Consider the following 8,704-nt stretch of genomic DNA (forward strand, 5'->3'; position numbering starts at 1 on the left):
AGCCCTAAACGATATGCAACATTATTGGTGAATGATGTGAAATGACTTCAGTCTTTGTTGTTGTTTTGTTTTTCCTGCTCTGGTTTCACCCAAAATGTTCACATCGGGTTAAGAAAAATAGTGAGAACAACAAGGAACCACCAAACACATCAGAAACTGTCCAATGAAAAGAGTTTAACTTCACCGAGGACTTGGAGGATACCAACCTATAGGAAACTCCTGCTGCTATAGAGTACCAAATCTAGGGTCGATTTTAATTAGAAAAGCACCATACATTGAGCTGTAATTGTTCGTGTAGTATTAATGTTTGCAATAAAGCGATCGCACTGGACAAGCCTGCATGCAATATTTGGCTGGCTATAATTTTTCAGGGGCATTTGATACCAAATAAAAACATTTTTGATTTAAAGTCCATCCCCAAAGTATGGATGGACTTTGATTCACTTTAGTGACCAAGATGCTGAAGTGATGATGGAGAAGAAAGCAAAAAAAAGTACGAAAAACTGGATTATCAGATGTCGTTGTCACAATATTCTACAATAACGTTGCAATTTCATCCAATCCCAAAACTGTGCAGCCCTAAAATTATACTCAGTAAAAAAATTGGATCCGCAGCAGTGCTCTAGATTTATTTATTTTGTTACTTACTTCATTTAGTCTTGACTTTTCCTTTAAAAAGTGTTTTATAGAACAAATGCGACTTCTGACTGCAGAGGGAAAACACTTCCCAGCGGTTTATAGTAGAATCTACTCTCTGTTTCAGGTGAAGAGCTTCATCGATACGCAGCGCGGCCTGCTGACCGAGATCCAGAACGGCTGCAAGAGAAACTTCATCCTTGCGAAGGAAAAGGAGGAAACTGAGGAGAAGATGAGACTGTCGGCCTCCATGGCGGAAATAGCCACAGAGGACGGAACGAGGGAGGAAGAGGAGGAAGAACCAGCTTCAGCTGAGACAAAGGGAGGAGAGGAGGAAAGTGAGACGGCTAAAAACAAATCACAGGCAGGTAGCCAGGCGGAAACCAGCCCCGTGACGACCGTCCCTCCGATCAATCTGGATTCTGACTCCGACACCGAGGATGAGGATGAAGCAGAGGTGGTAACAAAGTCTTCTTCCGTTGTGTCGAATCAGACTGCTCCTCCAACCCAAACAGGGGTCAGTCAGCCCCCCCTCCGTGCCTCTCGTACGCCCTCACCCCCGTCTGTCTCACCCGTACGAGGACCAGGTGTAATTTCCGGGATAACGGTGACAGAAACTACAGTTTCTGTGACTCCTCCCTCGCCCGGCCGCTGTATTTCTGTGTCGAGTCCCGGCAGGGGCCACAAGATTTTCATGGTGACGCGGGTGGAGAGCCCCCCCGAGCAGCTGCAGAAGATTGCTCCTGCAGCGCCCTGCCCGTCTAAAGACTTGACAACGCAGCAGACGCAGCCCCCACCCACACAACCCCAGCTGACCCCGGAGGGCACGAAGGGGAGCCCACCTGCTCCGTCAGCAGACAGTAAGATGACAGAGGAGACTCACAAAGTCAGACTAGAGCCTGAAACGGATGCCGCACAGTCTCACAAACCCGACCCGCCGTCACCAGGTCAGCCCGCCGAGGAGGCAAAAGCCAGAACTTTAGATCCAGCAAGAGCGGTGGATCCAAGTCCGCAAACACCAGCGTTGCCTTCAAGTTCCTCATCTGAACAGGATGAGACTTTGAAGCCGACAAGCAGCTCTGAGCGCCCCCAACTGGAGCCTACCTCTGCTGAGGGAAGCAATAAAGGAGAGGAGGACGTAACGGATGGCGAGCCGAATGAACTGAATCAGCCCCAAGCGTCTGCGCAAGAACAGCTCAACACTGACCAGGCCGCAGAACCGGAGGCCACACCTCCACCAAGCCAAACGGAAGAGGAGCCAAGCCAGGAGGAGGCGAGTCTAGACCCGCATCACTCGGTCCAGACTGACCAGCAGGAGCCGCCTGCCTCGGCTCAGCCTGAAGACGCCGCTGCAGTCGATCCAGACTCACAGGTCAGAGACCAGGAGTCGACGGACGAGAGCTCTGCGGACGAGTCTTTCGTCGTGGCGCTGGACGGGGAGGTGGTCGGTTCAACTCTACCCAACGGTCTGAAACCAGAGTTCTCCCTCCATCTGCTGGACGGTGAAAGCCCAAAGCCCGGCAGCTGCGTTATGGAGCACGGTGAGTCGCAGCTCCCGTTCAGATCCTCTCCTGCAGGCTTGTTTTACCCGTTAGAAAACATCTGTTCTGTTTCACCTGTGTAGTCAGTGCCAGCTGTGGACAGGAACTAGAGGAGCTGCTCCTAGAGGCCAGCATGGACAATGGTAGAGATGCACCATAAACTGGTAAATATCTGCGTTTTTATCACTATGCAAAGGTTTCCTTTAGACTTTGCTTCCATGCACTGCAAAAATGGATCTAAAAATAAGTAAAATGTTCTTAAAGTTGGTGTATTTGTCCTTGATTTGAGCAGGTAAATAAGATTATCTGCCAGTGGAATGAGTATTTTGACCCTTAAAATAAGATAATTAGACATCCTGGACTTGAAATAAGATGATGGAGATGAGTTGTTCCTATTATAAGTGCAAAAATCTTATTCCATTGGCAAATCATTTTATTAACCTGCTTAAATCAAGGACAAATGCACTAATTTTAAGAACATTTTACTTATTTTTAGTTCCGTTTTTGCGGTGCAGTAGATTTAACATGAATCTACTGCTGAAAAAAGAGAAGTAGTGTTCATACAAATATGAAGACAGAGCGGCTGAAGGAAAAAGTAACTTAGAGAGAGAAAAGAGAAAAGTTTTAACATTTTGTAAGCATTTCAGTGCTGAGAGTTACTTGCATTTAAGCTATTTAAGCAACAACATCAAGTATTTATGCTCAATGAATCCATTCTCATGTTTTCACAGCTACACACTTTGTGTGCTTTATTGGCATCCTATGATAAAACAACATGAACTAATGTGTAATTATGACATGGCATGAAAAGGAGATGTTTTTTTTTTTTAGCAGAAATGATATCAGAAAAGTGTGGCGTGCTTTTGTCTTTCTTCCCCTGATTGAATACCTTGTAGAGACTCTGTTGACTGCAGTTACAGTCTTAGCTGTAAGTAATTTGCCTCCGTCAGCTTCGTACATCTAGAGACCGACCAGATTGGATGGGTGGAGTCAGTGAACATCGGTTTTCAGGTCTTGTTTTAGATCCAGACTTTGACGAAGCCAATCTAACGAATTATATACTCTAATAACAATAACAACTTTATTAGCTGATGAAAAATGTTGAAACAAGGAACAAAACGGTACAATTTAAAACGGGTAAAAACATAAAGACAAAAAGGAAACGGCAAAAATAAACAATATAACTAGAGGCATCAATTTAAGCCACATATGATAAAGTGAACAAGTGGAGCTTTAAAAACCTCCACAGAACACGCCTGCCGAATGTCTGGAGGGAGATTGTTCCACAGAGATGGGTCACGAAAGGAAAAGGCACGCTCCCTACAGTTTTCCTTTTAGCCTTAGGGACTCTTAGAAGAGCCGTGCCCTGAGCTCAGAGAGCACGGGGTGGAACGTACAGATGCAAAATGTCGCACAGATAAGAAGTTCATTGAAGGTGAGCAGCAAGCTCTTAAAATCAGCTCGAAACCGACAAGGCAACCAGTGAAGGGATGCCGGTGCTGGAGTAATATGCTCGTATTTCTGATTTAAACCATTTCGTTTTAGCTCTGGATGGATTTTTAGGGTTGTTGTCCTGCAGGAAGGAGAATCTCCACCCCCTACTGCTGCCCTGCATTTAGCTCAAGGCATCTTCCCGTCAAATGGTTCTTGTCCTGAAGAGCAGCTTCCCTACAGCCATCGCCGTGTTTAAACATGAAGGTGGTGGTTCTTGCCGCTCTTCTACAAAGTCCAGACGAGAGGAGCGGTCCTCCTGGCTGCTCCTCTGCACTGCAAAAATAAACCTAGAAATAAGACATTTTGTCTTGAAATTAAAGTATTTTTCCTTTATTTGAGCAGGTAAATAGGACTATTTGCCAATGGAATTAGATTTTTGCACTTAAAATAGGAACAATTCATCTCCATCGTCTTATTTCAAGTGCAGGATGTCTAATTATCCCTTTTCAGGGGTTAAAATACTCATTCCATTGGCAAATAGTCTTATTTACCTTCTCAAATCAAGGCCAAATACATTCATTTCTAGAAAATTGTGCTTATTTTTAGTTCTCTTTTTGCAGTGTATTTAATGCTGTCCTTGCCTGGCCTGTCACTTTTAATGGTTCTGTTACAGTCTTTGCTTTTTTAGATGGAAATGTGTTTTGAACAGAGCTCTGGAAGGTGTTCAACGTTTGTTTTGTTCTTCAGTCTTCATGATGCTGTTTGTTCACTAATGTTCTCTAACAAACCTCTGAGGCCAGAAGCAGCACAGCTGGACTTATACTGACATTACTTACAAACAGATCAACTCTTTTTATTATTATTATTATTATTATTTTTATTTTTTTACTAATTAGGGTACATCTGAGGGGAGCTGGCTGCACTGGGGTTTATTTGGGGGTATCAGAAAGGCAAAGGGGGCTGAATATTCGTAAGAAATGGTGCAAATCGAATTTTTTTGCATAAAATCCCAATAAAATGCATTTAGGTTTGGTTGTGATGTGACTAAATCTGAAAAGGTTTAGAGTTTCGGACTACTTGTGCAGCATCGCTATACATTTCAAAAAGAGTTTGTCTTTGTAAATGATCCACAATATAAACGGGATGTGACTTTAAACGGACCCTCTGTTTCTCTCAGACAGACTCATCTCTGTTCTCGTTTTTCCTGCAGGGCCTGCGAGGACAGATGGAAGCAACACTAAGCCGATTCGTCAAGCTCTGCAACATGACTGGCTGCCCTACAATATTTTTGTCGTTTCTTCACCTTAATCAGCAACACAATGTTTTCCTTAAAGGACAGATGACTCGGTGTTACACGCAAAGCTCCGCACGTGAAAATACAAAGAGGACGGTATCATCTGGAGCTCACCTATTGACAAATGGAGAGTCTCCTACATCCATAACTACGTCATCCACATGAAAGGCGGGGAAGGTGTAAGGATCTCCCCTGTTATCACTACGTTTTCCCATTCTGTGATATTTACATGCACCTCTATGAAGCACAGGCGGATCAGGGACGAAGGAGCGAGGCTAAAACACTAACCAAAGACCTTTCTGACAGCCCTTACTTGCTCTCTGTAGATTGTTGTCGGGGGGGGGGAATTGATTGCAGTCACAGTTTTTCATGACTCACAGAGACGTAACGGTGATGATGAGAAACATGGCCGACCTGCTGGCTTTAAACTCTTGAGGTGGGAGTAAGTTGCTGTTAAAGGCTTTTGTATCCAAGAAAGCTGAGGATGTTTATCCATCTGTGTAAATGTAAACGTTGTGTGTGTCTCCTGGCCTCTTTTCTCTCTCTCTCTCTCTCTCTCTCTCTCTCTCTCTCTCTCTCTCTCTCTCTCTATCTCTCTCTATCTCTCCACCAGAAATAAAACTCTAAGGGACCTCTGCCAAAGTGACTTTTTTTTTCCCTGTGTTTTCTCGTCTTCTGCTCTGTTTTGGCCCCTCAGGAATCTGTGTCCCCCAACTTACTGACATGGAGAACATTAAACCCTACGTTTTGCACGATTGAAACTAATTTAACATTTGGATTTTACCCCCCGTTTAACAAACATGCACAAATCCTAACTAAAAACCTACGTCACTTTAAGGAAAAGACGGATTAGAAATTTGCTTTGTTTCTTTCTCAAATCCCTGCAGCTCCAAACTCCTTGCTATGCGATCCTCCTTTTTTTTTTTTTTTTTTTCTTCCTCTTTTCACCCTTTATTCATATTGCCTTCAGCGTCTCACCAATGCTTGTTCCCCCACATTCAGCTGCTTTGAGAAAGGACTTATTTTTGTATTCTAGGATGTCTTTTTTAGTTTAAAATGTTCCCCGTTTCCATCTCTGCATCTGCTTAATTTCATCTCTTTTTTTTTTTTTTTTTTTTTTTTTTTTTTTTTTTTTTGTCTGGGCGTTGCTTTTGAAGCCGGCGTCCTTTTTGATGTATATTTCATATACAAACTAGAGAAAATATTTAGAGTAGATGACGTTTTTTGGGATTGGATAATCTATGTTGAGAGTAAAAAGTGGATTTAATTGAATGGTTGACTACTGGGGTGCAGAAAGCTGTAAACATGTCCGTTGTTGTTCTGCAGCAGCTCTGCTGAGTGAAGCTTTAGCCACCAGGGGGCACTGATGGCTATTATTCTTTCATGGACACCAGAAGGAGAATTATCTCAATGCAGAAACTAAATGTTTTAGAGCAAGTGGGAAAAACCTAAACATTAAACATCCATGTTATGTTTTGTGATTTGGTTTTCCTTGCCTTCGTGTTTTGTTTTTGTTTTTTTTGTTCCCCTGAAGCAGAAACCAGCAGGTGTGTTTTCTTTTTCCCCCCCACGGAGCAGCGCTCAATCCCCCTGGGCTTCTCCACCCAAAAAGTAGTTTGAAACCCACCACCACCACTGTTTGTAATGCTTTAATTTTTAGAAATTTTTAATAATGATTTGTTAACTTAATTGAAATGTGCTGGTAATCACACGGATATGTATGGCGCAATTTGTTTCTCTCAAATAAATGCATGTTATGACTAATTAAAGGCCTCCGTGGTGAATTAAATTAGTCGGTTTGGGATTGTTGGATTTGTCCCATGAGAAGGTGAAATATAAACAGAATTCATGAAGTAATACCATTAAACATTTTTCATTTTTCCAGTTCATGGTTAGTGTTATACCAGAAAATCACACAGTGTGTATATTTTTATTTTTTCATTGTCTCGTCAAGTTTCCTGTTCTGTGACATCATCACAAAGAAATCAGTCAAGATCTACGGAAGAAAGCTGTCAACCTTTAAAGTTTAGTTTTGTCCTTGGATACAATGTGTCTATAAACCCCGTAAATTATTCAAACAACTATTTCCCTTTATCAGCAGTGTAAGGATGTCCAGACATTATACTGGAAGGAGAGGTTCTCTCTGCCGCAGAGATGAACGTGATTTGGTCTGAAATGTGCACATTAACCCAAAAACGAGCACAAAACGCCTCATCAAGATGTTAGCTGGAGCTGATAAAGAGTTTCATTATCCACACTGGAATGAGTCCTGTCAATAACATGGGCTGAAAGGCCACTCGGAAAGGAAGAATTCATTCCCCATTAAAAACATCTTTAAAAAGCCCGATTACAGTTTGCATCCACACTCTGAGACAATGAGCAGTATTTGAGACATTGTTTATAGTCCTACGGTGTGAAGAAACTAAAATTAAAGTCTGACAATAATTACCATTTCATTTGAAGGAAAAGGTGAGAAGCTGGCATCCTTCAAAAAAAAGCATTATAAAAAGGTAATGGCAGCATTATGCTGTGTAGCTGTTTTGTCTCCTCGGGACGGTCTGAGGCACTTCACAAAATAAACGGCATCATGATGAAAAGTTAGGTGGGAATAAAACATCTCATGATGGTCAGACGTTGAAACTTGGGCTCAAATTGTCCGTCCAAATGGATAAGGACCTTAAAAGCGTACTGCCCCTTTAGCTACAAAGTGGGCAATAACAATAAAGTCAGCGTTTCTGATTGGCCATCACAAAGTACCGATGTCAGATGTTTAAAGTGTAATTTACAAAGCATAACCCCGCCCCCAGACAGCTTTTGGAAAATGCCACTAAAGTGGACGGTTGCAAGAGACACTGCTAACTGTGAGGGTAAAGCTGTGGTCAGGACGAGGGAAAGTGACATTTTTTTTTTTTTTTTTGAGGTGGCTGTTTTCTCACCCTCATCACCACCGGGGGGGTTGTGGGAAGCTTTGTGGAGCCCAATGTGGCCGAGCGTTACCAGTTCAAGGCGCTGACTCAGCAGTGCCCAAAGCACGTGACACCTTTTTTTTGGGGGGGGGGGTGTCATGAGATAATTTTTGATGCCGATGTGATAAAAAGATTTAACATTTCCTTATTTGTGGTACCAATATCAAAGTATCACTTTACAAGATAGTCCATGTTGGCTTCACTTTTTTCTAGTACTTACTAGAAAAACTTTATTCTCATACCCATTATATTCTAGATTACTTTAATTCTGTGTATTTTCAAGTCAACAAACTGTCCAAAACACAGCAGTTCACCTTCGAACAGCTTTGAGGATCAACTAGAAGCCTCCCTCCTTTGGCTTCTAGTGATTTCTGGATCCAGTTTAAAACTTTTAGCTCTTATTTAAGAGTCTGGATGGTATGGCGTCACCTTGCTTGTCTGAACATTTACACCAACATGCTTACTCTTGGTAGAGCGATAAGATTCAGAAATCAGCTACTTCTAGACATTCCCAGGTCCAGACTTGATATCAGAAGTAAACGAGTCGTCTGTATGGTGGTCTCAAAGCCGTGGACCAGCCAGTCAATCATTTTAAATCCCTGCTTAAAACCCAAATGTTTTCACTCCCTTTTAATTCCAGCCCTGCAGCCACCATTTTTTTTTTTATCTGATCTGATTTTAGCTGTATTTTAATGTATTTTATTTGTTTCTTCATTACTAAAGCTATGCACATTAGTCCTCATAAAGCACCTTGGTCAATGAAACATTGCTTTTTAAATGTGTTCCTTGAATAAACATTGATTGATCAAAGGCATTTTGTTTTTTGTTCTGAG

General features: G+C 42.3%; 1 protein-coding gene across 1 annotated transcript in view; it reads left to right on the forward strand.

Annotated features, from left to right (window-relative positions):
- ppp1r37 (protein phosphatase 1, regulatory subunit 37) overlaps nucleotides 1-6,785 on the forward strand; it is a 51,209-nt gene extending 44,424 nt beyond the window's left edge. The window contains exons 11-13 of the mRNA XM_036149430.1: nucleotides 764-2,177; nucleotides 2,261-2,341; nucleotides 4,822-6,785. Of these exons, the coding sequence (XP_036005323.1) occupies nucleotides 764-2,177; nucleotides 2,261-2,337 (1,491 nt within the window). The 3' untranslated portion in view covers nucleotides 2,338-2,341; nucleotides 4,822-6,785. The remainder of the gene's footprint in view (nucleotides 1-763; nucleotides 2,178-2,260; nucleotides 2,342-4,821) is intronic.
- The last annotated feature ends 1,919 nt before the right edge of the window (nucleotides 6,786-8,704 follow it).

Source organism: Fundulus heteroclitus, chromosome 18, assembly GCF_011125445.2.
Source record: "Fundulus heteroclitus isolate FHET01 chromosome 18, MU-UCD_Fhet_4.1, whole genome shotgun sequence".
Lineage (NCBI taxonomy): Eukaryota > Metazoa > Chordata > Actinopteri > Cyprinodontiformes > Fundulidae > Fundulus > Fundulus heteroclitus.